We start from the raw sequence: 27,922 nt of genomic DNA on the forward strand, positions 1-27,922 counted from the left end.
GACAATGTTGTGGAGATGCTTATGGGGACCGTTTTCGGCTCGTACATGTTGCAGGCGAGTCTACCGACGAACTCCACACCCAAGTCGCGGGCGATAACGTCGTTCCTGATGTACCGCCTTGCCCCGATAATAGTACGGAGGGAACGATTTTCCTGGGCCTGTAACCTCGCCCACTGGGACGGCGACAAGGCTATTGGTGGTAGGACGTCTGGTGAGTTCGCATGGGTAGGTTCCACCATCCTGCCTATTTCTGCCGTGAAGCAGTAATGCGTTTCGGTTTGAAGGGTGGGGGAGCCACTGTACTGTACTGAGACTTTAGAAATATCTCCAAGTAGATGGCAGTATTTACATTGTAGATGTGTTTGGGCTCCGGTAACCACTTAACACCAGATCTACGACCAGAGCGGTAGCCCCGCGTCCCGCTGGTTGTGAAGCAGCCCCTCGTGTCACACACGGTCAAAGGCCTCAATATCGAGTGTATTGTTCCGAGTTGCGCCGATCCAGAAAGTGGTGCAGAACGCGGTTCAGTTACAGAGTTGTTGGTTGGCCGGTCCTAAAGCCGACTTGCTCCGGCCTGAGGAAAATATACGACGATATTCAGTCAGGAGAAACATCTCAAACAACTTGTCCCCGTGCAATAGTAAGGTAACCAGTCGATAGTTGGAGACCTTTCGCCTATCCTTTACGGGTTCTAGCAAGACAATAATCTAAGTAAGGTAGACTTGGACCAGCCTGTAGTTCTCCATCGACGGCGGCAGAATACGACAGTATGTCCCCATTCGACGCACAAAGCGAGCTCTGAAGGCGTTTCGTGATGGCTGCGATGTAGTGGGTCCAATTGGTGAGCGTCTCCACCATCATCGGCGGATGTCGTTTGAGCTCCACTCTGTCCTTCCCGTCCCGATTTGACTTCGAGGTAGCTAGCATCCCCTTGTCCGCTCTCGGATAGAGATATTTGTACTAAAGCTAAGGTCCGCACGAGCAATGTTTTCAAACTTCACTAAAAGTTAGCGGTGGGTAGTTTATTTAACTAATCACCCTCGGATAGACCGAACAATAACATTTGGATATTCGTCTTCAATACAGTTATATTGTTGGGGTTTAATCTCTTGACACGTTGTGTTATTTTTGCCTCTACCTGACACATTAGAAAGGTATTATTTGTCTTTTAAAGCTAAACATAAAAGTTTTCTTAAAATAAATATCAAAGGTTCGTGCTAAGCAATGATACAGCAGTTACTCTACCGCTGAAACCAAGTTATAAGTAAACCGTGGGTATCGAAGCGTTGGTTCTCTCGTCCCTACGCGGCACGGAGCGGCACGTCAGCGCGCAACGACCTTGTGAAATTACTGAACTATAAAAATGTATTGTTATTTGGAATTCATTAAACTGTACTGGGAATGTTGCAGTGACGATTCTTATGATAGTGCCCTGTCAATCCCTGTAAATCACGACTAAATTTGAATCCACGTGTCTTATTGTTGATTGTTGGGTGATAATTGGAATTCAAAAGCCATGTTCATATACCTATATATAATTCTGAGCGATTCCCGTCTGTCCGTGCGACAGGGACGGGTGTAGGTTTCGAGTCGAAGTTAGTCTCGACCTTCTCAACCAAAGCTCGTTTGGCTCCCGGTGAACTTATTAACACCTGCCTATATCTACTATCGACCTAAAGTTGTGAAATACGCTGAGAAAAGTTATAGCGCAGGTATATGGAAAAATTTGAAAATTGTTTATTAGTACCTTTAACGAATTTTTTCAAATAAAGATCAATTTATTTTCGTCCTTCAAATCAAAAGGCACTCCACAATTTGATGTGATTAAGATTCTTATGCTGCTCGAAAATGAGCTTTTGGGCTGTGAATTCGTCCACCCATATAAGCAAAAAAATAAATAAAAAAAGCTTTGCTTAGATAAGGATGAACGCGCTAGTCTTATCTTCATTATAGTACATCCGAGTATTTGCCTAAAAAGTTTGAAATTTCGACACCTACGTAACGCCTGTGACTTCACCCTTGCGGTCTAAACATGGGTGGCCTTGAACTATCTACCAAGATCGCTTATGATATAATAAATACAGAGTTGTAAATTAACAGTATGAAATTTAACAAGATGAACCCGAACCGGATAGTAGGTACTAGAAGTATTGTTACAAATCATACGCGTGGCCCTCATTAGAAGATTTGCAGATTGGCTTCCCTCCGAATTGCAACACAAATTCTCAGCTTCCTATAGCTTTGTGGCGGAAAAAATTGCTATTTCAACATCAAAGCTCACGCTATCTCAATTACCCATTGAAATTAATATTTGAATAATCAAATAAAATTTTGATTTACGACGATTTTTCATTAATTGTGAACAAGAAGGTTATCAGTGTGTATGTGGGTCACAACCGACATTGTACATCCACCAGGCTTACGTCACCACAGTGACAAGGAACTAATACAGATTGTCATGTACCTATATTGTTATTACTTAGGTACTAATATATAATAAGTGAGTTAACTCAACAAGATGCAAATCAAGACCAGATTAGTATTGTCTTGTCTTGGAGTACACGTCTTCGACGACACATGACACACGACACACGACACACGACGACATCACGCCGCTTAGCAAGTGGACAGTCCTTGACCCCCAGTACCCCCTTCCCCTGTCTCCTCGCACACCCTGCGGTACTTCATACTCAGAAAGGTACGTAATACAAGTTAAATTTAGATTCCTAAAAACACAAATATTAGTTGTGAATTTGATAAGCTTTAAATACGCACTTAATTCCACAATTACATACGTCTATTAAAGCATTGCAAGCGCAGCACCGGGACGCACGCTCGCCGCGAGGCTCCGCCACCAGTCGCGCCGACCAGTGCTGTAGCCGTTTCTTATCGTATCAAATCTGGTACATTTATCCGATAAGTAGACTGATTCACGGGGCGAGTGATACAGGTCGCGCTAGTTATCGATGTATTCCAAAACTTGATAGTGGTGTCGGCGTACTGATAACGCGCAAGCCTGATTCTGCGAACGCCGAATTCCCAAGTACTCATCCAGTGACTCTTGGAATGTGTATTAGTATTGACGGATGTGGTTAGTAGCGTGCGCGATGCAGCGATGATCTCGTGGTGCGCCCTAGCCTTGTGCGTGAGCGTAGTCCTCGCAAGCAACATCACCGTCGAGCAGAGAATGTGAGTACCCAGGGAACGTGAAGCCAGGCCTTTCTAGACCAGTGCTGTCTGCTACTCTTGAAACTGCCACAGCAAATACAAAGCAGTCAGCAACTCTAGTTTATAGGTTAGGCTAACATTCGTAACAATACACCCGTGGATATAATTTAGGTATATTCGCGACCCAGCTTCAGACATGAGGTCGAAGCCCCACCTGTATTGTGTAACGGCTGCTCCGTCCTTCAAATCACAACGCATGCTTCGCGGCAGAAATAGTCAGAATGATGGTAACTGCTCGTATAGGCAATGTGCGAGTACAGTACTTAGAGAACTGCTGTTTATTCTCCGGTCAATTCCAAAGTTGATTAGTAGTTAGACGCCACCACGGCGACGGGAGGAAGCGCGGTGGTAGGTAATATTTTAGGCCACCGCACACCCAAAACTCAACACATGTCACTCGCGCAGTACAAACACACTGGGAATCAACACTGATAGTCAACTCGGCACCGGCATTTCGATTTCATTTAAACAAGATTATTTAATAGCGAAATGCAAAACTATCGATTAGGAACTGAACTCCGACTTCAGCATGCACAGTGGTGTAGCTTGGTGCTTCATATTATGATTCCTCGCTAGTGAAAGTCATTTCAGTGACGATTGGAAATGATCAGCATGAATTCACATTTACATAGCTGAGCACGTATTTACGTATTTACCTACTGTATATAAAAACACTAAATCCGTTCTAATAGAGGAGGCCTTAGCCAAAGTTGGGCAAACCGTCGAAGTTGTCGAAGTCATCGACTCAGCAGAGCCGATAAGTTAAATTTATTATTTGTAAATATCTTTTTAGCTCTTCCCAATATACGTATTAATTGTAAATGCCGTCTTTCCTTAACTGTCTATCAAAACTAATATTAAACCGGAGTATTTGTTTGTGGGCTACAAAAATCATCATGACATAGCTATTTACGTATATAGTAAATACTTTAAAACCATAAATTATAGCAAATTATCCACAAACACACACACAAAGACTAACACACACACACATTTAAAAGTAGGTAGGTATTTAATGACTAAACTTTTGCACAGAACTGGGCGTGGCTCGGACGAATGTTCCGTGTTTACAGTAATGTATTATTGCGACAGGAAAACAAAACAGATATTGTTGGAAATTCACAAAAAAATCGCGGTCACAAATAAGAACTGTTTTATTTATTCACTAAGATTTTGCCGTGAGCAGTGTTCCTGGTAACCGCTAGGAACTGAATAAGAGATCTAGCCGCTGCCACCTGCCTATACTCCGAATGTTGACTACACGACTATTACATATATTAGAAACTGGGTATTTAGAAACATTATTTTGATTATGATGTTAATGTCAAAATACACATTACCCTTAACGAAATGTGAAATGAATTTGACGGAGATATCCGTTAACCGTGATGTTTGAGGGGGCGGTAGTACTGCTACTTGCTATCCAGGACTGAATAGCGATTTAGTTCGAGAGCTGTTTACCACGCTATGCTTACTTCCAAGATGACATGGAGTTGAAAATAAAGTTTAAGAGTTTCTAGATAAGACTGTTCAAAATCAAATTCCAGTCAGAGCATTGTATAGAAGTTGTTGTGGTATAAACGACCCCGTCCGCGTGTAGTTGGAATAGCCCTTTATGCTACCAGCGAATAGGCAGGGAATAAGAACACGATGTGGTACCTACACGATGTGTTCGTATCAAGCGATGCAACTGCGCTGATGTAAGAGTCTCACAATGAAGTGACGATTGGTGCCATTGGTATCAAGGAATTACGTAGCTACTTTACATGTGCTCACGACCGACTGGCACGATCAAGGACTGATATTGTGTAAAAAATCAAAATTTCAATATTTTCGTAATTACTGTTGATAGTTCGTATTGTTACCGCACGTGTAAGTCACGCTTATTTGTATAATAATAATATGCTTTATTTTGCTTATTTGTATCGCGATGCAGTCATGCGTTCCGGCTTCAACAGCGTCACAGGCGTGATACTTTGTACTTATCTCTCAATGTAGGAAGCCGCGTTCACATTGTCTTTTATTTAAGTTAAGTTAATGTTCACGTCACTCCAGATTAAACCTCGAAGAAGAGTACACGTTGGTGGTGACGCCATCCATAGAGTTCATTCTACAGTTTGTGCCGGTGAGTGAAGATGTTACATTCTAAAAATATTTTCTGAAAACAGGTGGATACAGACTTACAGCACACCGATTACTGACCACATTAAACGATTATCGGAGCCCATGGACATCACATATAATGCCGCCAACCATCGTGAGACTTGAGGCCGAAGTCTCGATTGTATCGCGCTACAAACCGCAACGCGGCAGGAGGAGGGCAATATTTCGTATACACTCTAAAGTAGGAATAATAAGTATCTCTACCCAGAACGAAGATCAAGCAGAGTTCCCGAGTCGGTTGTGGGTGCGCAGCGTCGGCGGGGACACCTCTCGGCCGCTACTGCTCACCGCCAGAACTAAAACAGGTAATATCAATCGGTCGATATTACATTACAATTACAACAAGAAATCAAACATTAGATAGATCAAACTGCGCTGCTACGCAATCATTAGAGCAGAGTGCGGAGGCTCCTAGCGTCGTTGGTAGCAACACGCATCAACATACAATAACGTTCATCTTATATCTAGATGTTTTAAAGATACATACGAGAGTGTTACCTCAACTTGCTTCAACGATTGTTTGGATTATTCATATTTTTTGAATATGTAATTTTGTAAACGTTATATACATATGTACATTCAAATGATGTCGAAAAGACAACAACCAAGCGGGCGTTGTGTCGATCATATACTGTTATATCCATTGTAATCGACAGCAGTGCATGACCATTCATCGCCTTTTTAAGAAAAACTCCCTCAATCATAATGAATCCGCTGCATTGATAATGTTGGTTTGAATGAAGTTACTCGACAACACAAACGTCACTACCTACTCGTATTACTTTTGAGAGTATTTCAAGAAAAGTAAAGTATGTAGTTGGGTGGTTTAGCTCGAGTTTTGTGGTCAATTACATTTAAGAAATAATTATCTGGCGGTTTAAATTTTAACTTATTATTTAACTACTCATTCTCTTGCTGACATATAAAACCAAAATGTTTGAATTTATAGTAGATAAATACGAAAATAAATAATGTATACATGATCGACATTGGATTTTGGTATGATTGGGCGATGAGTGCAATTACACTTCGCACATGACCCTGATAATTAATAAATGTATATATTTAGCTACAAGTTGGAACGTCTAATATTCTGCATTCGACTGCATTAAATTTCGTCCCAAACTTTGTCCCCTCCTTACTCGTAGTTGGTGAAAAACTATAGTAAATCACGCATTAAGCGAGTGACAACATTTTATTAGATATTGATAACCTTTAAATATTTATTCAAGGAACCCAACGATAGCGCGTTGTAGAAATAAATTACAAGTTTGTACTTTATTTCTACAACTCGCTATAGGTAGGTATGTCCTATGTGCGGATGCAATACGAATATACACCAGTCAATATACAGAATTACCATAAACACTTACGAGCTGTGTGACAGTGCAGATCGTCCTCTGATAAGAAAGAAAGAAAGAAAGAAAATCTTTATTCGCCAGAAATATAGTTTATAAGATATAGGACATAGCTTCATATATTTCGCCTGTTTAGGCATGCGAAAATTTAATTTATTTTTATATTAATTATAACACAAAATTTACTAAATCTATCTATTTTTACATTCTATCACTTCTTATTCTAATATTTTATTATGTACAACACTTATCATTTAAAAATTCTTGCACACTATAATAAGCCTTATCTATCAGCCATAAATATAATTTTCTTTTAAATTGAGTTAGTGGAAGATCTCTTATGCTGTTTGGTATCTTATTAAATATTCTGATAGTCATAGGATAACAGTTTGTATGGTAGTAACGAGTATTTATACTTGGTAACATTAGTTTAGTAGGGTATCTTGTATTAAATTGACAGTACTCGCCACACGATTTATATAATTGTGGGTGCTTTTTAACAAACAAACAACTATGATATTCTAATAATAGTCGACGAAGAGAGACAGAGACGAGAGTTGATCTAGTTTCACAGTTTGTTGATGACGCAGGAGCGACAACATGGCAGCTCCCGTACCAGTCCGGATCGATGCTGATGTCTGAGCTGGAGCGCACGCTGTGCTGGGATGGCTCCCCGACGGACGCGGTGGGGGCGCCGTCCGAGTGCGAGGGCGCGGGCTCGCAGCGCGGCTTCACCCTGCACCTCGCGTCCGCCTGCGCCGCGCCCCTCACCGTCACGCTGCGAGCCGCACCCGCCAGGGACTGGCTGCTCGGCTTCCAGGCCCGCACCACCGTCACCGCGACACAGGTACTAAGTCTCTGCCCTTTATAATTCGGCCCAAGCTCACACATTCTCCCGCTATATGTGAAAAGGTTATAAAAACGATTAGTCCTTCACCGCCTCAAACTGCCTGACGACGTTAAAGATCGTTTACGAGCAAAAAACCGATCGATCCAGGTTTATGATTCGTAGCCAACCGAAACAAGGTTGCGAGCTTCATAGCGTTATCTAAAATCATCGTAGAATTGTCTCAGACCTCCGGGCCCGACGCGGCCGCCGTTGTGTCTCCTCGCACACGCCGACCGACCGACCTCCGGCATTCGATGACATAGAAAATTAGAGTTACATACTCGTTCTTGTATTAAATCCGCGAGCCCCGAACAGCCAGAGCTATTCCTTATGGTTCGAACGTAGAACTCCCCTAAAACCCTACGTAAGTAAGTAAGTAATAGACATTATGGGCATTTACAAACTCTGCAAATCAAAATAGCACCTAAGCCCACCGTCAGACTAGCCTCATGTCTCTAATAAACAAATATACGAGTATCTGATCTGCAAGCGCCTCGGGGATTCGTCTCCTCCCAGAGCATTCCCATGGACGAGTAGTGTAGGTGTTAAGTGGTTACGGGAGCCCTTAGACGTCTACAGGGTAAACGCCGCCACCCATCTTGAGATATACTTAAGTTCTAAGGTCTTAGTATAGTTACAACGGATGCCCCACCCTTCAAACCGAAATGCATTACTGCTTCACGGCAGAAATAGGCAGGGTGGTGGTACCTATTTGTGCGGACTCACAAGAGGTCCTACCACCAGTAATTACGTAAATTATAATTTTGCGGGTTTGATTTTGATTACACGATGTTATTCCTTCACCGTGGAAGTCAATCGTGAACATTTGCCAGATACGTATTTCATTAGAAAAATTGATACGCGCCTGCGGGATTCAAAAACCGTTACATCGTTCAAAACGAATGCATCGGACGTCGTATCCTTTAGGCCACGACGACTGGGTTCCACTTCAAACACTTGTGCACCACATCACGGATCTCGTTCAAGTATTTCTTAACAGACCCAAAATCGTTTACACGGGAGTCGCTTTCTTTAATGTTGTGTAGGCGTTCAGCAAAGTTACAACAATTACAACGATTTGCACAACACTTCACGAGAGTTCTCATCCAATCATTAATTTCAGTATCGGGTCAAGTAAATTCGTTTCTGTTTGCGCCCAATCTTGTTTGGAGCTTCGCAAGGGTCCGTCCGGTCCGCGTTACTGTTCAATCTCTACGTTAACCGATAACTTAGAGCAAAAAGGTCAGGGAAAATGGGAGTTATTCTGCAGAACTCCGACACGTGAAGTGACTCCGTGATCGCACCGCATTCAGCCTCTGCAGACTATATGGGGTAGACTTGCCAACGAAGGAAAATGTTCTTTTCTCGTAAGGTGGCGTTGCATCAAGCCTTCCTATCCTAAAAAATACCTCAAAGCCACCTCCTATATATTTCCAATATGACCGACAAGTATCGCATTGCGTCTGCTGTACTTTCGACTTTTAGGTACATCGGTGTCTGCTCTCATGCACTAACATGAGCTGTAAATCAAACAAAGCTATGAATATTGAACAGACTGCTTGACTTATTGAGCACTACCTTCACTTGAGAATTAATAAATAATATTTCAGACTGGTCCTGCGGTAAACTACTATGACTTCATTCCGGGACAGAACAGCGTCCGACTGATCGTGGAGTCGGAGGACGAGGTGTGCGCGACCATCTCCGTGCAGAGATACACGGTAGATCTTATGTTTGTGGTCGGTGGGTGTGATTGTCCGTACGTTTTAGCTCAGGCGCACATTGTACGTCGGCCCGGTGTGGAAAGTAAGTTTTTTGTTTCTCTTTAAAAAAAGTTGAACGAAGAAAAGCTCTCGCATTAGAAAAAGTTGAACAATTAATAAAGCTTGTGAGGTCTAATAAAATTGTATACATAAAATGTCTTTCGAAGCACCGGCGCTGACGTCCAACATGCACCCGAACATGCATGTATTGATCTTTAGAAATGGCTTTGGATCTATAGTTGTTTTTAATTTCGTGATTACAATAGTACGTGATACTCTGTGTAATGTTTGCTCGGGTCAGAACGCATACACGCACACGTTGCTAATGATGATCTGCAAACATTTTTGGTACAAATTGTATTATTTTAAAACTAGCGTTCTGAAGTTGATTGTATAGAGTGGGTAGTATCTAGGGAGGATGCTCTGACCTCGTTTGGTAAATATAGCCCCAAATGTAAATAAATTCGCTCAACTCGTGCATTTTTCAACAACAGTAAGGTTACGTCAACATGACCTGAGTTTTTCATTATTATTATTTTATTTTGAAGACGCGTTTTGTTTTTCTCCTTCAGTGTCCGTTGGCGGAGACCATCGAGGACATCGACCTGACGACCCTCAGGATGACCGTCATGCGCTCCGGCGCCGTGCAGCTCTCTGTAAGAACCACAATACAGTTCGTAAACATCGATTCAATACAATCCATTTAATTAACTAAAAAACCGAAAGATTTGTAACTCGTCACTTCGATCCTTGAGATGTTCCGCGTCATCGAAAAGAGTTCTTGTCGTGCGTTGACAGCGCAGCCTGTACCCGATGGGGTTCTACGTGGTGTCGCTGGTGCGGCCCGACGACGCGGCGTGCTCCGGCGAGCCGGCCCCCGAGGACGACTGGCTGCTGGAGGCCGCCCTCTGGGCCCACACTGACCGCCCCTCCCCCCCGGCCACTCTGCGGCAGAAGACCTTCACGCTGACCGTTAGGGTACAATCACTCATTCTCACAACAAATAGATAACTTTTCTGTTCTTGCATCTTTAAATCGACGAAAATTTGAGAAAATTTTTTTTTTTTTTTTTTTTTTTTATTGCCTTTGTAGGCAGACGGGCATACGGCCCACCTGATGGTGAATGGTTACCGTCGCCCATGGACTTCAGCAATGCCAGAATCAGAAATGAACCTGACATGATTGAATTCTATAGAGAACATCGTGTAGTCATAATTAAAACTATTGAAAGAGATTCAAGAGGCTTGCGTAAGCAAGGACGGACAAGTAATTGTCCGCCCGGGCCTGTCACTTTGTTCTTCTCTCTTTGTCTTAGTGAGCGCTAAAAGATTCGTTCAAAATTTGATGAGTGTCTTGTAGACTCTCTGTTCTGGCCCAAAATAGCGAAACGTGCAGTAGGTGATTAGAAGTAAGATGTTGGTGTGCAGGCGTCGCTGTCCCGGGCGCAGTACATGGTGGGCGCGGGCGTGACGGTGGCGGTGTTCCTGCTGTTCTACGCGGGGTTCGCGGCGCTGGTGCTGGCGCAGCGCTGGCCCGCCTGCGCGCGGCTCACGGCGCCGCGGGCCGTGCTCGCCGACGCGCACAGTACGCACGCACCCCGCGCGGTCCCACTACAGTACACCGGGCCAAAACGTGACCTCTGTAATGTGTTCCTCTACGTGTTCGTTCGTAGCCGAAGGGGTTTGCTAAGTGAACTCACAGAGCTCAACCTGGGACGACTTGCTAACACTAGCCCTAACGAGAGCAGCGCTTTGCTAAATCTATCACCGGATCGAAATCGCGACCCACTGCAGAGATCTGGCGAGAAACTCAGTGGGTTTCATTTATGGGCTGGGCTGCAGGTCAGACGGCACCGAGAGTGGATCGGGAGGATAAAATAGGATGTGCTTGGCGTCGCTCCGTCATCTGGGTCGAGCATATAAGTTTAGGAAATCACAATATGAGGGCTATCGTGTCGCGTCGCTTTTTTGAAGAAGCGTTCTGACAATAATTAGTAATTTCATACAATAACTAAATTATTACCTAATTGCTTCACACTTTGAGAAAGCGGCACGACAGGAGAATCCTCTTGTCGTAGCCGCTGGAAACTACATACCCAATCCTGTAGACCGAATGGTAAACAGTCGACGTTGCCCAAAACGCGTCATTACGGATCCTCCCGATCCATTAACGGTGCTTTTAGGTATCTCAAGCACCGGTCACCGTCCTCGTCGAATCCGTCGCTTGCGACGAAGGGCTCGACGAGCAAATTAACCCATAGACACAGCCCACTGAGTTTCTCGCCAGGATCTTCTCAGTGGGTCGCGTTTCCGATCCGGCGGTAGATTCTGCGAAGCACTGCTCTTGCCAGGGCCAGTGTTAGCACCACTCCGGTTTGAGCCCCGTGAGCTCACCTACACATTAGGGTGAAACTGAAATAACCTCTCAAGGCTATCATCATAGGTAGGAAAAAAATAATAATTGCTTCAACTGTTCTATGAGAGCCTTGACTTTGTACAACAAAAGTACCATTGCGTCGTTCATTCGGTTCATGCGTCAGAACAAAATTATAACAAAGGCTTTCAACTTATTTCAAACAAAGAATACAGCAAAATACAATCATATCACTAGGTTCACAAGGCTCAAAAGCTTCTGCAAACTTGAACATGTTATTATATTACTTCTTTATTGCAAAGACAAAAGAAGACACATTCGGAGCGACTGCCGCAGCCCTTCAAAGGCCTGAGTCTTGGCTGAATTTGTGTAGCGGAACTAGGACTGTTATTATTAATTTACTGCTGTACATTAGTTGTTGAGCATACGGCGCACCTGATTTTACGTGATTATCGCACCGCAACTCATAGATATTATAACATGTATACCACCACCTACTTGTGAAATGAGGTCGAGTCTCCATTGCAATCTTGCTTTCTATCCTATCTTTGAAACAAGTATATGTAACTATAATTTGACGCATGTAGGTACGCGGCCTACTCCGATTGGAGTTAGATTTCGACTAATTAATTAAGTAACACGCGCGACGAAACTTAGCTCTTGCAAACTCAGAGTCTGTTCCATTTTCCTTGACCTAGATGATACAGATGGTTCATCACGTTCCAAAGAGGACTTAATGAAAGCGATATCGCCAGGACAATGCCTATTGAGCGGAGAAAATCGTTTACTTCGGACTTACTCGTAGCCTGCGTTATTTTTTGAAGTGAAACTTATTTAGGCGCATTGAGAGTAAAATTTAACTCGCGACAGATTCATTGCGGCTAGACAGACAGGATACAATTTAGGAAGAGCGAGAGTGAGAAAATAGACCGAGCGTCTCGCGATCCACTCGACGAGCGCGGGGAGAGGGAAAGGACAAAGAGAGCTAGGTCGTTTCTCTTATACACAGCATTCCCTATTACAAGAAAATTTTGATTTAAGGTCGAAAAATGAAGAAAATCACAATACTAATAATAATAATAACCTTAATACGATACCTTGTGTAATATAATTCAAAGGATGGCCGAAGAATGGTTTGTTCGTCATGTTCAAGTACTCTTTATTACGAAACTATTTACTGGGAACTTTTTTTCTTTTGTCGAGTCAATTATTCTGATGGAACGCTGTCTACAGTTTCGGCTCGATGTACTCTTTGTGGGACAGCCGGTATGCAGGCGCCTCAGCGCACCTGAAATAATATTCATAGCATTAACGATAGAATATAACATTTAAAAATAAGTAGCCTCTGAAATCAGAGAGTAAGACTTCTTGAAATATGTAGGTACATTGCATTAATGGGTACCACTGCAGCAGCGTTCTTCTACTCAGTACACTTGAGACCTTAGAACTTATATCTCAAGGTGGGTGGCGCATTTACGTCGTAGATGTCTATGGGCTTCAGTAACGACTTAAAACCAGGTGGGCTGTGAGCTCGTCCACCCATCTAAGCAATAAATAAAAAAAACATTTCTGCCGCAAGGTAACTCTTTGTTCTTAATTATCTGAGCTCTCGGACGGTGTGAACGTTGTCCACGGCTGTGCCCGCACCTCAGTGCGGACGTGCCTCGCGTCGTGGTCATCAGTCACCACTTTAATAAGTCCGAAGTCGTCATGATCTAAAGGACGGCAATGTTGAGATTCCGCTGTTTTTGTATTTACTATCCTATTGGGACCTAAGTTGAGCTAGTGGTTACATTCATGTGGTAATGTCCATAAATCAGGTGGGTCGCACATCGTCTAGATAGACTATCTTTTACTACTAACGAGACGACTACTACGACTAAGATAACTTGGCGTCTACAGAGTCTGAGAGCGGAGCGTTGTCGGAAGGCGTCAGTGTGACCGGCGTGACTGCCGAGACCGGCGTGACGAGCGTGACCGGCGTGACGAGCGTGACCGGCGTGACGAGCGATGCGGGCACGCCCGTGCGGACCGCGCGGCGGCGGCGCGGCTCCGGTGAGTGCGCTGTATACTTGCATTCTCAGTGCTCTTTGCTGTCGTTGTGGTTGCCGTTAGGTTGGCACAACTGTTTTCTATTTTGGCGCGGAGTTTGAGTTGCATCTGCTATTTGGATTGCTACAGTGCTGTTCTTGTTTATATCACATTTAGTGTGTATTGCGAATTTGATAATGGACAAAAACATCGAAGAAAGAGACTGTCTTAAATTTTGCATTTGCATTCAAATTTGTAAGAGATAGCCGCCGAGCTTTCTCTCTCGCAAGTCGATCCGTACCATTTAAATAATCACTTTGTTTGAAACATATTGCCGCTCCGCTAGTACTAAAACGCTTGAATTTTCTTCAAAAACTCAACCACACAAGGAGTCGCTGAGGACATATTTGGAACGATTCAATTCCGACACAAGATTCATGAAATGCATTGACATTGCACTGGTGACGAGACGCGGGTTTACGAGTTACACATGGAAACTAGCCAACAGTCTTCGGAGAGGCGCCTTCCAACTGAACCGAAACCGAAAAAAACCACGACAAATTGATCAAAGTCAAAATCGTGTTGAGTGTTTTCTTTGACTGTCGCGGGGTTTGTGCACTCGGAATTCTTCTCGAAAGATCTAACGATAAATGAAGAATTCTAATAAATATTTGAGCGTTATGTGGCGTTAAAGTTCGACACAAAAGATCACATTTGAGGAAAGAAAAGTCTTGGGTTTTTCATGATGATAATGCGCCCTCGCACAAGAACATCATTCTGAATGAATTTTTGTCCAAAAACAAATACCATGTAGTAACCACCTCATTCACCAAATACGGCTTCCAGCCGACTTCTTTCGATCGTCATTAAATACAATCGGTCTTTAGCTATGAACTTGCCTCAATAAAAAATTATGAAGTGAATACTGCTGGCTTAAATCTTTGATCCGTATACTTTTTTCCATAAGACTATTCTATATCAGTATTTTATACTCGTAAATTATAATTAAGCGTAATGCAGATGATAATTACACTGTCTGTGCACTGCAGACCTACTGTAGCGCTAGTTATAATAAAATAAAAGGAATTCGAAAAAGCTTGAACCAAGCTAAGGAAATTTACAAGCCCCAAAAAAGTGCCGGTATAATTCATCATAGCTTCTTACCAAATGACACCAGCATTACTGCAGATGTGTACTGTGAGGAACTGGACACAAGGGCGAAGAAGCTCGCGAACTCCGGTCAGTCTCAGTCAATCACACGTCCCCGCTGCTCCTACACAACTCTCGACCTCATAGCTAGGGTTTACTGTTTTGCGTCATCCTTCGTACTCTCCAAACCAGATATAATATCCATAAATTTTCGTAGAAGGGGCTTTTAAAGAGTACATTCCACAATAAAAAAAATAACGCATTTCAGATGCAACATTTGACAGCAGTGATGCAAGTGATACAGATTCGGAGGAGGAGTCTCCTGCCGTCACAAACGACACGATCACAAACAATATGATCGCCAATCCCACCGCATCGTCCTCTGCCGCTAACCCCACTACGTCTCCCGGGACCCCCGGTAATCACGGAGCAGCCTCGCCCCCGGACCGAGCCAATGGAGCCGTCACGGAAGGCGACGCCATAGAACGGAGCACGGTACAGGAGGAAACGGTAAGGATCATTGCTTCTTCTCTCTTCCTTCTCTAACTTTAGGGGGACGTGAAAAGTCATGTTCTGGAAAACTAATGCGTAGATGGGCGGAAGAACTCGCAGACCTCCTGGACGCTAAGTGATTACCAAAGAGCACAGATATTACAACGAAGTCTTCGTTGTGCACCTTTCGAACTAAGCTACAACTGTAGTGAAAAAACCGCTGTCTTACCTACGATGCATGGAACTCCCGCTTCACTTACTGGTAGGGCGTGTTGGATAGAACCGTGGGTCCAGATGTACTGTGCTCTGCAGAGTCGTCCGTTCGGTCTGCCGGCGCGGCTGCACGTGGCGGCGCTGGCGCGGCGCGGGCGGCGCGTGCTGCGGGCGCGCTCGGACCGCTACCTGCACACGCTCTACACCGTGGCCGTGTTCTACGCACTGCCCGTGCTGCAGTTCGTCGCCGCCTTCCAGGTGGTACGTCCTCTTTTTTTTCTTATTTATTCCTACTTAAGCTGATAGCCTTGAGAGGCTGTTTTTTTTTTATTGCCTAGATGTGTGGACAAGCTCTTAGCCCACCTGGTGTTAAGTGGTTACTGGAACCCATAGACATCTACAACGTAAACGCTCCACATACCTTGAGATATAAGTTCTAAGGTCTCAGTATAGTTACAACGGCTGCCTCACCCTTCAAACCGAAACGCATTACTGCTTCACGGCAGAAATAGGCGGGGCGGCGATACCTACCCGTGCGGACTCACGAGAGGTCCACCAGTAAATGCCAGAGTTACCCTAACGTCTAGGTGAGCTCTTTGGGTTCAAACTTGGAGGCGTTGCTAACACTAACCCTAGTAAGAGCAGTGCTTCGTAGGGTCTACCACTCACTGAAAAGATCCGACGAAAAACTCAGGGGTCTGTGTTTATGGGTTAGTTCACTCGATTCAGTCGATTACAGCGAGTTCTACGCCCTGCCTATTTCTGCCGTGAAGCAGTAATGCGCTTCGGTTTGAAGGGTGGGGTAGCCATTGTACTGCCTGTATGAGACCATTGTATGAGACCTGAAAACTCTTGCCTCAAAGTGAGTGGCGGCATTTCCGTTGTAGTTGACATTGACGTTATAGTCCACACGAGGAAAATACTAAAATGAAATTTATTCCCAAGCGTGATGGAATATGAGTAGCTCAGATTCTAACACTAGATGGACACTACTTTCCGGTGGTTTCCGCTACTAAGCGTGCAGATGATCTAGCATGCGCCATACAAGTGGGCTCACTCGTCAGATGCTGAACATATCGGGGTCGCTGGACATGTGCTACTACAACTTCCTGTGCGCGCACCCGGCGGGCGGGCTGTCCGACTTCAACCACGTGTTCTCGAACCTCGGCTACCTGCTGCTCGGCGCGCTCTTCATGCTGCAGCTGCAGCGCAGGAAGCGGAACAGGAAGCGGGCGCCACGACATGAGGTTCCACTTTACGTCATTCTACCACGAAACATGTCAAACGTTTACATACATAATAACGACAGTTGTCCAGAAAATGTTTAAAAAAAGGAATATGTTTATAATTTAACCACAATTGAGAAGTGGTGCGGACAGAAGCTACGTCCGTCGCCGATGGCGGAAGGGCTTGTGATGAGCCCGCAGGAGTGGCTGTCAGCATTATATCCCTGCCGCGGAGCTGTAGTGCGTCCCGCGTGAGGCTAGCAATAAAATGTAGATTTCGACCTAATGCCTCATTGTGAATAGCGGCAATCAGGCGGGCCACGGCGCGGGCAGCCATCTGCGCTATCCACAGATTCGGTAGAATCTGGCGCCAAGTTCCGTTCAAAAATCCCGTTGTAAACGGAGCGCCAGACTACCGACTGTGTTTACTGTGAGCAGAACAGTTTTTTGAGGTTGCGAAATTTTATTTAATTCTACGGTACTTCTGGTTCCTAAATTGTATATTATATCAATCACTCACAACTTTATTTTACTGATATTAACTAGTTATATCAATTACAACAATTAATCTACTTGAAATTATTAATTTTATCACCACAAACTATGGCTCGCTCAAAAATTTCGATCCTGACTTTTTTCGATGTAAAAAGTGACATGCCACAGACTATAAATATTCGAGAATGGTAATCTACGGCCGCCAGGGTGCGCTGGAATTATTCCTATTTGTAATGGATTTTATGACCTGGTAACTGAGACCTTTAAGTCATGTCTTATTTTAATTTATATTCATATTTTTATGAAAAATGATATTATGGAGTGAAATGAAATGTGATATTATGGAGTGAAATGAAATGAAGATGATTAATTTGAGACATTAATCAAAAGGGATGAAATGAAATGAGATGAGATGATATGGAATGAAATATAATCTCAGTAAAATGGTGGTGGTCATTTACTAAGATCTCAGTGGACTTTTTGGAGGAAACCGAGAAGTTACGTACAGCGGCTTTGTTTCATTTTCCCACGTTTGTGCACTTTCACAGATATTAAACAGTTAATAAACCAGTATTATTACACATTTAAACCCGAATAAAACACTAAATAGACAAATTAAAACAAATCACACAACTTCACACCTCGCGTTCCCGCCAAAAAGTCATTATTCCTACATAAACTGTAGCTTCAAGGGGATAGTTTGCAGTTCTTATTGAACGGTTTATACATTAAATAACGTTAATGTTGTTACTGTTAGTATTTTAGTTTAAGTACTGCCGAAGCAAGTACTGTTGTTACTGTTGGAGAAACAATTTTGTTTTGTAATGTAATACCGAAATACTTTACGAGATGGCGTTACAAAAAATCCCTTCCCAAAACTATAAAACCGTTGTGATTGTCTACGAATAATAAATAATATAATAACTAATATTTATTCGTAGGTGATTGTTTAAGATGCTATGAATATTTCGGTTTTGATTTCATCAAAATAACTTGAACTTTACTACTGAATTCCGATGAAAATTCTAATTAAGGCTGAGTTAAGTTCAGCTTTTTATTTAAGCCTCTTACTGTAGTTTTTAAATTACATTTATGCGGATTGATGTTTCAAGGCTTTCAGATTTTAATTTTAAATTCTGAAATAATTAAGAACAGCGTCATCTACCCTTCACATTTGAAACAAAATTTAATTCGGTTTAAATTTGTAAAAGTTGATGTTGATTATTATTACACTGTAACGCAGCGTTCCGTTTCGCGGGGCAACAGCAGCCAAAGGGAATGTGACTCAGGTCCGTGCCCGACGACCCATCCCGCGCTACCCGCGCCCGCGCATCTGTTGCATCATTCGCACCCCCAATTATGGCAATTAGTGCGCGCCAGACTTTGAAGCGAAATACACGCGTCCCCGGTCGATACCGGAACTGACAACCCGAGTCTCATGCCAGTCGGGCACCTAACATTAAACTGGCAGCCCAAGCGCGGGCCCTTTAACTAGTATTTCGGAGTGAATCTACGTAATTACGACACGTACTCGTCGTCAGTCACGGCGTCAATCCGATTTTCAAGACGTTGAAGAAGAAATTGGTTCAACCGCGGGACCGACGCCAACATTTACCGCAAACAACATGGCGTCATTACAAGAAAGTCAAATGGCAGCATTCGAACGCCTACTCGACCGAGTTTTTGAGCATAAAACTCAACTCGAATCATCAGCAACACCGACGTCGGAGCCGACATCGCCGCCTTCCTCGACGCCCGCTCACCATTCTGGGAACTTCGCGTCATGCACGGCGCGGTTCAGCGGAGCGCCCGGCGACTCACTCGACGGTTTCCTTGACGCGGTCGAATCATACAAAGATTGTGCTGACGTAGGACACGCCATCGCGTTACGAGGATTCCCGATGTTACTAACCGGAAATGCAGCCGTGTGGTGGCAAGGCGTTAAAGCTAGCATCACTTCCTGGGACGACGCTTTATCATCGTTACGAAGCGCTTTCGGTGATTGCAGACCGCCCCATCGAGTCTACTTAGAGCTCTTCAAAATGTCGCAAGGACAAAGAGAGAAGACGGAGATCTTCGTTGCCAGAGCACGAGCCCTACTAGCTCGACTCCCACCTGGTGACCTTAGTGAGAAAGTTCAAATTGATATGCTTTACGGCCTTCTACACCGTCGTGTTCGTAAAAGATTAAGAAGAGACGAAGTAACTTCATACGACACGTTATTAAAGAAAACGCGCCATATCGAGGACTCCATCTACGAGACCAGTCCGCCTGAATTTATTCATCATCCTCAGCGAGCGACGCCACGTTCATCGGGTAGTACCGTAGGCCGCCGGTGCTTCGACTTCGGCGCGGATGACGCCGCGGAAAATATTCAACTCGGGCGCCGCTGGCGGCCCGCCACGCGACGACAGCGCTGCGCCGAGCACCGTTCGAGTCCCCGCGCCTCGCTACACGAACACTGATAATGTATCATCTACGTCGATTGTTAAAAGACTGTTCTGTGTTTATTGCAAAAAGTACGGACATATTCGTGATGAGTGTTTAAAATTAGCGTCAAAAACGAAATTCGACAACGAAAATACGCAAGCTGTATCCTCGCGTTACGGGTGTGGTACCAAAGGTGTTACTCGGTCTCAGTGTACAAAGTGTAACGCAAGTTATTACGCCGTCGACGCTGCACGGACCCGATCAGTCACATCCGATTTACCTATTGGTAAAGTAAATACACAGCTGTCAAGTTCAGTGAACTCTATTCATCGCGACAGCTCGTTGCATACAGCTTGCACTTCAAACACCGTAAAGTCGTCCATTTATATTAATAATCGTAAACAATGTTTTGTTGATAATGAAAATAATTATTATCCTACCGATTTTAAGGCGATTCTTCCTCCGCGCTTTTTCGGTACTGATAACAAGGTTAGACTTCAAAATTATTCTAGACTTAATCATAATATAAACAATAATATTAGTTCTAGGAATAGGCCCCTGATGCGTTACTCGAGTGGTACCGAACCAAAACATAGTTATTCCGAGGTACCAAGTGGCCGCGATAGGGTGACCATGATGAACGAAAATAGGGTGACCATGGAAAACGTCGGACATTTTTCGACAATTAATTCTAATGTGAAAAGTGTTGCCCAGAGTAACTCTACTGAGCACCAGGTTAGGTTAAGACCAATTTTAAGTGTTCAAATGTTAGGTATACGAGGTAATGCTTTGTTGGATACGGGAGCTAAGAGTAGCGTTGCTTTATGAATTGCTGTTAAAGCATAACCATCCGTGTGAGGAAACCAGGCGTCGGGTGAGGCTTGCAGACGGTTCCGCGCGCACCCGCCGAGTTTTGCTCACTACTCTTGAAGTAAGGGTAAGTCCCGAAAGGTCAGTAACCCTTGAATTTACTGTTTTTCCAGATGCTCAAAATAATGAAACTTTGCTTGGCATGGATTTTTTGGTGGCAGCAGGTATTGTGCTTGACTTTGCTTCATCCACTTGGCATTTTTCAGGAAAACGGGTTACCTATCCAATTGAATATGAGTGCCCTAAGCCATGCATGTTTGCTTCTACTGCTGACTTCCTGCGTGATGATAAGGGTTCTATGCTTGGCTCCGATGAACGGCAGCAGCTATCACATTTATTGCAGGAGAATGGAGACATCTTTAGGGTGGGGGGAGCCCCAACCCTTTACGCCGAGCACCACATTGATACCGGTGATCATCCGCCTATATTGGTACCGCCGTATAGGCTCACTCCTGTGCTTCAACAGCGAGGAGAGGTTCTCGCAATCGATTTGTTCGGGCCACTGCCAGAAGGAGAGCAGGGGAGCGATGGGTACTCCTGGTAGAGGATGTAGCTACAAGATGGGTAGAACTCTACGCACTTGTTGATGCCACCGCCGTGGCTTGCTCCCGAGTCCTACTGGAAGAGTATTTCCTTCGTTATGGCTTGCTTATGCGTCTAGGGGTGTAACACGTAAGTTCATGCCACGACGGGATGGCCCGTATCGCGTAGTAAAGATAGTTAGTCCTACAACGTACTTCATAGCAGACTTGTCAAACAATGTCATCGGCAAGTATCACACCGCGGATTTAACCCACTCTCCGTCAAATTCAAGTACGGATCCAATTATGCCAAAGAGGCAGAGAGGAAGGCCGCGTCTTCAGACTAACAGTCCCAAGTTGGACTCGGGACGCGTTCCCAACTTGGAGGGGGAGTATGTAACGCAGCGTTCCGTTTCGCGGGGCAACAGCAGCCAAAGAGAATGTGACTCAGGTCCGTGCCGCGACGACCCACCCCGCGCTACCCGCGCCCGCGCATCTGTTGCATCATTCGCACCCCCAATTAGTGCGCGCCAGACTTTGAAGCGGAATACACGCGTCCCCGGTCGATACCGGAACTGACAACCCGAGAGTCTCATGCCAGTCGGGCACCTAACATTAAAACACTAATTAATTGAGCGTTTCATTAGCTTTTAAGCTGAGTGACTATTTATAATTTATTTTTATTAAGTAATAAATGAGCAAAAAATAATACTTAACAAAAAGATATGAAATCCGAACAAAAACAGTTTCACTGTAAAAAATTGCGCCAAGTCCACGTTTATAAAACTCATCTCAATAACATTTGCACTTTACAAAAAAAGAAGACTTCAATAGCTTTCATTCTCTACAAAAATATGTGAAATACAAAAAAATACCAAGAAACCGTCATAAAGATGAAAAAATTAAAAAAAAATTGTTGAAAATTTAAAAATAAAAAAATAAAAATTTTATCGTGCTTGGCGCGCGTCATTGAGTACCCCAAAATTTTTCGGAAGAATTTCAACCCGAGAAAAAAACCATTTTGCTTTAATATACAGTGAAAGCTGAAAAAGTTACCCAGGTTGTCTTTTTCGCTCTTGTTAGCGTTTTATGAGAAATTGAGACAGAACTACGGTAATTTTCAACAGCTCTCACTATATACCTATGGGCTATTATATGCCAAATCGACCACTTTTGCGTCCGACCCCTTTAGATTCAGCTGAAACTTTAATATTCTTTTCTACCCTTTGAAAAACATCTTTGAGAATTTTTTCAAATGTTTTGAAGCCAACGTATACATACGTATCGACTCGTAAGTAGTTTGTATTTGTATAAGCGAACACGAGAGGGTGTTTAGTTCAAATCATAAAAGATGAGTGGGAAATGAAAAAAATTCAAATAACATACGTATGAGATGTCGATTTTACTTAACTTTTGTAAAACTTATTATGAAATAATAATTCATTAATTACATTTATGCATTTCATAGGTTGACCTACTTATAAATTTCTAAACATTGAAAGGATGTTCATTTATCCTGAAAATTTTGGGGTACTCAATGACGCGCGCCAAGCACGATAAAATTTTTATTTTTTTATTTTTAAATTTTCAACAATTTTTTTTTAATTTTTTCATCTTTATGACGGTTTCTTGGTATTTTTTTGTATTTCACATATTTTTGTAGAGAATGAAAGCTATTGAAGTCTTCTTTTTTTGTAAAGTGCAAATGTTATTGAGATGAGTTTTATAAACGTGGACTTGGCGCAATTTTTTACAGTGAAACTGTTTTTGTTCGGATAATAAATACTATAAATGATGACGTGTGATACAAACAAGCCGGACGGTTGTGCGGCGTCAAACCATTGTGACGCATCGACACTGTTGTGCAGGAGTACGGTATCCCGGCGCACTACGGACTGCTGTCGTCCCTGGGCGCTGCCATGATGGTGGTGGCGCTGCTCTCCGCCAGCTACCACGTCTGTCCCAACAGCCTCAACTTCCAGTTCGGTATGCACTTTGGAACCTCCTCGCTCGCACTAACTCTACAACTCTGCACATGCCACGTATCATTGAACGAAGTTCAGCAGAGAGGACAGACACAGAAAGTCATTAAAATTTTTGGAATGCAATATTTATTCAGACTGATGCGTAGAATTCAATCTTTCAGGGGGATGCCTTCTAATATCGTCGATTGAGTTAAATATCAACGACGACTGCGTACCGGAAAGCGCAGCGCGGGTGGGTGCGCCACCGACCAGCAGCCGACCGGCTAAAAGTCGCGGGGACTCGCTGGATCCGGCTGTCACTGTGGCGAACCTTAGAGGAGGCCTATGTCTAGCAGTGGACATCCGTGGACAGAGGGAAAAAAGAAGGAGTTAAATATTAGAGCGAGAAAGAGGGAGAGAGAGAGAGAGTCTACAATTATCGAGAACGTTCCCGACAGTACTAGTTGTTTTGATATTCGTTTCTGCTATTTGTTGACAGATGGCATTATTTATAAAGGCATACAATACGATTACATCGTAAATTTTTTTACAAAGGCCTTCCAAAAGCAAACCGTCTATCCTAAGCTCTTGTCAAAAAGCTACTTTTTCTGTCTTTTAAATTTGGAAAGAGCGTACTTTTGATATTGTCTCTGTTAGAACAGCCAGTATTATATTAGCTAGTTACTAAGGTTTCAAATATTTATCTATGAGTTTATTATTTATTTATTTTTTATTGCCCTTGTATGTAGACGAGCATACGGCCCACCTGATGGTGAGTGGTTACCGTCGCCCATGGACTTCAGCAATGTTAGGGGCAGAGCCAAGCCGCTGCCTACCGAAATTACCTACCTATTAATAAATTTATTTAATTTATTTACTATAGATATATTATTTTGAGACTTTTCCTTTTACCTGTGCTATAAGATTTAGCCTCTCACCAAATTTTATTATTCTAGGTCAAGAGAAAGTGCCCTATAGATTTTTAGGAGTAAAAATGTAGCTGTGTGTTTTTTGTTATTTGTTATTTTTTGCTTTTGTTTGCATTGAGTTAGAAGATTGAGATATTTAATAATTCTTTGCGCCGTAGACCTTATGTTATCAATATTTTTAACTAGACAAGAATTTGGTTCAACTATGTAGTTGAATAGAGAGACAAACAGACGGACAGCGAAATGAGGACTTCATGTTTTCTGTTGAGGGCCAGTTCCTTAAAAACATGTAGTTGAATACGTGATGTGTGTCTTCAGACACGGCCTTCATGTACGTGCTGGCGGTGCTGTGCATGGTGAAGATCTACCAGTCGCGACACCCCGACATCAACGCGCGGGCGCACGCCACCTTCGGGGTGCTCGCCGTCTTCATCGCGCTCGGTAAGGGCCCACCTCATCATTCAACATTAACACCTACAAAACTTCTGCACCTGCGCAAATACAACTAAACGTAAACATCACAGTGCTGCTACTTTAAAAATGTGCCGCGTCAGGCTCCTTAATCGGGTACAGATATATATTGAATTCTATTTAATTTAAAATATATATTGAATTCTATTTAATTTAAAATTAAAGTCCCATTTTCCCTGGTAAATTGAGGAACAAGTGCCTCAGAACATAATAATATCGCTTCATACAAAATTTGTATTAGCCTGCGACGCTCACATTAGCGGTATGCCCCGTGGCGTCGATCTCTCTCGGTGCCTGCAAGTGACGTAGTCATGTTGCTAACAGTATCTGCGCGAGTACAGTACGTGCGCGCCCACTTCGACAAAGCGGCACGACACGAGAACCCTCTCATCGTGGCCGCCGGTAACTACATTCCCGATCCTGCGGAAAGAATGGAAAGCAGTCGACGTCGCCCAAAACACGTCATCTCGGATCCTCCCGATCCACTAACGGTGTTTTTAGGTACCTCAAGCCCCAGTCATCGCTCTCGTCCAACCCGTCGCTTGAGACGAAGGGCTCGACGAGTAAATTAACCCTCAGACACAGTCCATTGAGTTTCTCGTCGGAGATCTTCTCAGTGGGTCGCGTTTCCGATCCGGTGGTAGATTCTGCGAAGCACGGCTCTTGCTAGGGTTCGTGTTAGCAATGTCGTCAGTTTTGAGCCCTGTGAGCTCACCTACTAGTTAAGGTTACGCTGAAATAGCCTATCAAAGCTCTCAGCTGGGTAGGAAAAAAAAATCAAAACATGCGCGTGTTGCAGTGGTGTGGGGCGTGCTGGGCGGGGGGCCGCTGTTCTGGAGCGTGTTCACTGTGCTGCATGTGTTCACGTTCCTGCTGCTGTCCCTGCGCATCTACTACGTCGGACAGTTTCGTCTCGGTAACGAGCTTGCTATTTTTAGAATGTACTTCTTAGGAATTGATTTCATATAAAGGTCCTATGGCTTCGTCCTAGAACGACACCGCTCCGATGCTCGCGCGGATGTCGGCACGAGCGACTGTGGGATACGTTGGAGAATGGCATTGTCTGTGTATTACACCGGGGTACTCCGACCGCCGACCGGAATATGAGACACGCGTCTCAAGATGGGGGCAAATTAGCGATAACTATACTTTGCGTAATTGTTAAGATTCAATTGTACAGTATGACAATTATCCCGTCCTTCAAATCGGAACGCGTTACAACTGCTCGCGGCAGAACTAACCGCGGCGGTGGCACCTTCACGTGTGGCCTCACAAGATGTCCTATCACCAGTAATTATGAACGTTTGGATAATTTTATTTTTAAAATATTATATTATTCCTTCATACGGAAATCATTCTTGAGCATGAGGAAAGTATGTACAATAGGCGACACCACGTGTGGACGCTGCCCAATCTATAGGTCTCATGGACTAGCTTAGCAGCTGGCGGTTCGTCTCCAGCAGCGACGAAGTAATAGAGGACTGTGTCCTGAGCATCTCGTACGCCATGTTGTCCCGCGACCGCCTGCCATGTGTGTGTGTGTGCGCAGAGAAGTCGAGCCTGGCGGTGGCGGCGCGGGGCCTGCGGGCGCGGCCGCTGTACACGCCGCGGCTGGTCATGCTGCTCATCGCCAACGCCGCCAACTGGGGCTTCGCCATCTACGGGTGATCTCACTGCTCTATTACCTTTATTTTTTTGTTTCGGCAACCAAATTACCTACGTGCTAGTGGGTCAATAGGGGCAGTCGCGGCCATCTTGGGGATGAGTCACCGTATAATTTGTCTGCGAAAAGGAACGCGGTACTGAATAGGATCAATGGGACAGGCTGCTTCCTGCGGGGTCTAGAGCTGAGCGTAACCCTTCCCCGGCCCGCAGCCTGGTGCCGTCCGATCGGCGCAGAGAGGCCACTGCTGCTACCTTAATCTAACACGTTCAGTAGCGGACGTTGTGAGATAGATGTGTACCTAAGTGAAATCATTTAGTATACAAGCGCGCTGCTTCAATGCGGCTGCAATAATCAGATAAAAGGAATGAAGATGCTGATTGTATACGAATCCTCAAACCATTAGGATTAAAACAGCTTCAAACCTCGACAGTCGGCCCTCACGGGGTCTTCTTGGGGCTTTCGTCCTGCCCGCGGGCAGGTACCTAACAGTCTCTCGAAGGAAATATTTACTTAACACGGTCTCAAAAACGATTTTAATGTTGGTAAAGTAATGAGATCGCAATATGTAAACAAATTAACATAATTTAGAAAACTGCGCAATTACAAGGTTTACCGCCGGCGGCACAATGCGGCATAATGTCCGCCGTAAAGTATTCGATGAAGTGGAGCAGACGTCATGGTGACGACGTGACGGCTGGCGACATCACTATGGGCTTTGATGAATACTATAAACCTGACGTTCATATTATTTGACCATTTAACGCAATAACAAACACACACTCTCACTCTCATCTCTCTGGACACGCCAACAATGGCGGCGGCAGATGGACAGGACGACGTGCCAATTCGCAGAGCTAAGTTTGTCGACTTGCCTGCTAGCGCGAGGATCCTGCCCCCTCGCCAACCGCACCATGTGCTCCGGCAGGCTCCTGACCCATGCGGGGGACATAGCGACCCACCTGCTGAACGTGCTACTGTGCAACACGCTGCTGTACATCGTGTTCTACGTGCTGATGAAGCTGCTGCACGGGGAGCGCATCCGCTGGTACTCCTGGTGCTTCTTGGCCGCGGCGGCCGCCTGCTGGGTGCCAGCTCTCTACTTTTTTACTTCCGGTAATATATTTATTAAACTTTATGTATGTATAAGAGTACAGTGGCGGAAGAGTGCATTGCTTTATTGTAAAAAGTAACGTACACAAAATGTGCAGGATATAACAAACCAGCTAAGTATATGTATTAACTAAAACTAATATCTTTTTACCATGAAAGGTTGCTGCTATTGATCTACCGACATACCGGCCGCCGCATCGGTATATTATTGTATATTGTATTCACTGACATAAAGTAGCATGAGTGCGGTCGTGCGCAGGCAGCACGGACTGGTCGGCGACGCCGGCGCGGTCCCGGCACCGCAACCACGAGTGCCGCGTGCTGCAGTTCTACGACTCGCACGACCTGTGGCACATGCTGTCGGCCGCCGCGCTCTACTTCACCTTCAACGTCATGCTCACCTGGGACGACGGACTCTCCGCCGTCAAACGGACAGAGATTGCCGTCTTTTGAATTTAATATAACTATTTTTTATTGTTTGTATCTTTTATTTCTAAGTGTATTTATCATGTTAAAACAATTCGTTAATAATTGTAAATAGAAATGCTTTAACAAAAACCGACTTCAAATAGAAAAAAAAA

The 27,922-nt window shown here is 44.1% G+C and overlaps 1 protein-coding gene and 1 long non-coding RNA gene across 4 annotated transcripts; one reads left to right on the plus strand and one right to left on the minus strand.

Moving 5' to 3' along the window:
• On the plus strand, window positions 1-27,818 carry Sir-3 (sid-1-related gene3). 3 transcript variants are annotated; one of them, NM_001113265.1, is given in 20 exon segments: window positions 2,959-3,189; window positions 5,284-5,353; window positions 5,600-5,696; window positions 7,340-7,596; window positions 9,249-9,359; window positions 9,974-10,057; window positions 10,200-10,379; window positions 10,829-10,985; window positions 13,677-13,829; window positions 15,223-15,464; window positions 15,759-15,920; window positions 16,724-16,906; window positions 23,070-23,187; window positions 24,413-24,535; window positions 25,365-25,481; window positions 26,115-26,229; window positions 27,157-27,344; window positions 27,601-27,791; window positions 27,793-27,797; window positions 27,799-27,816. In NM_001113265.1, coding segments are annotated over 20 exon segments (2,634 nt in total). In that variant the 5' UTR covers window positions 2,959-3,115; the 3' UTR covers window positions 27,806-27,816.
• Window positions 6,807-17,379, minus strand: LOC110385326 (uncharacterized). Its single transcript, XR_009974555.1, has 5 exons — window positions 17,014-17,379; window positions 16,717-16,924; window positions 15,707-15,949; window positions 10,137-13,062; window positions 6,807-10,055 (listed from the first exon to the last, which is right to left on the minus strand). It is a non-coding gene; the product is annotated as an uncharacterized LOC110385326 (long non-coding RNA).
• Window positions 27,819-27,922: the final 104 nt, after the last annotated feature.

This window comes from Bombyx mori, chromosome 12 (assembly GCF_030269925.1).
Source record: "Bombyx mori chromosome 12, ASM3026992v2".
Lineage (NCBI taxonomy): Eukaryota > Metazoa > Arthropoda > Insecta > Lepidoptera > Bombycidae > Bombyx > Bombyx mori.

Coding starts and splice junctions, on each gene's coding strand:
- Sir-3 (XM_038014236.2), top strand. CDS start 3,116: ATGATCTCGTGGTGCGCCCTAGCCTTGTGCGTGAGCGTAGTCCTCGCA. Junction 16,907..23,069: donor AGCGGGCGCCACGACATGAG/GTTCCACTTTAC, acceptor ACTGTTGTGCAG/GAGTACGGTATCCCGGCGCA. Junction 26,230..27,156: donor TGGGGCTTCGCCATCTACGG/GTGATCTCACTG, acceptor GTGCTCCGGCAG/GCTCCTGACCCATGCGGGGG.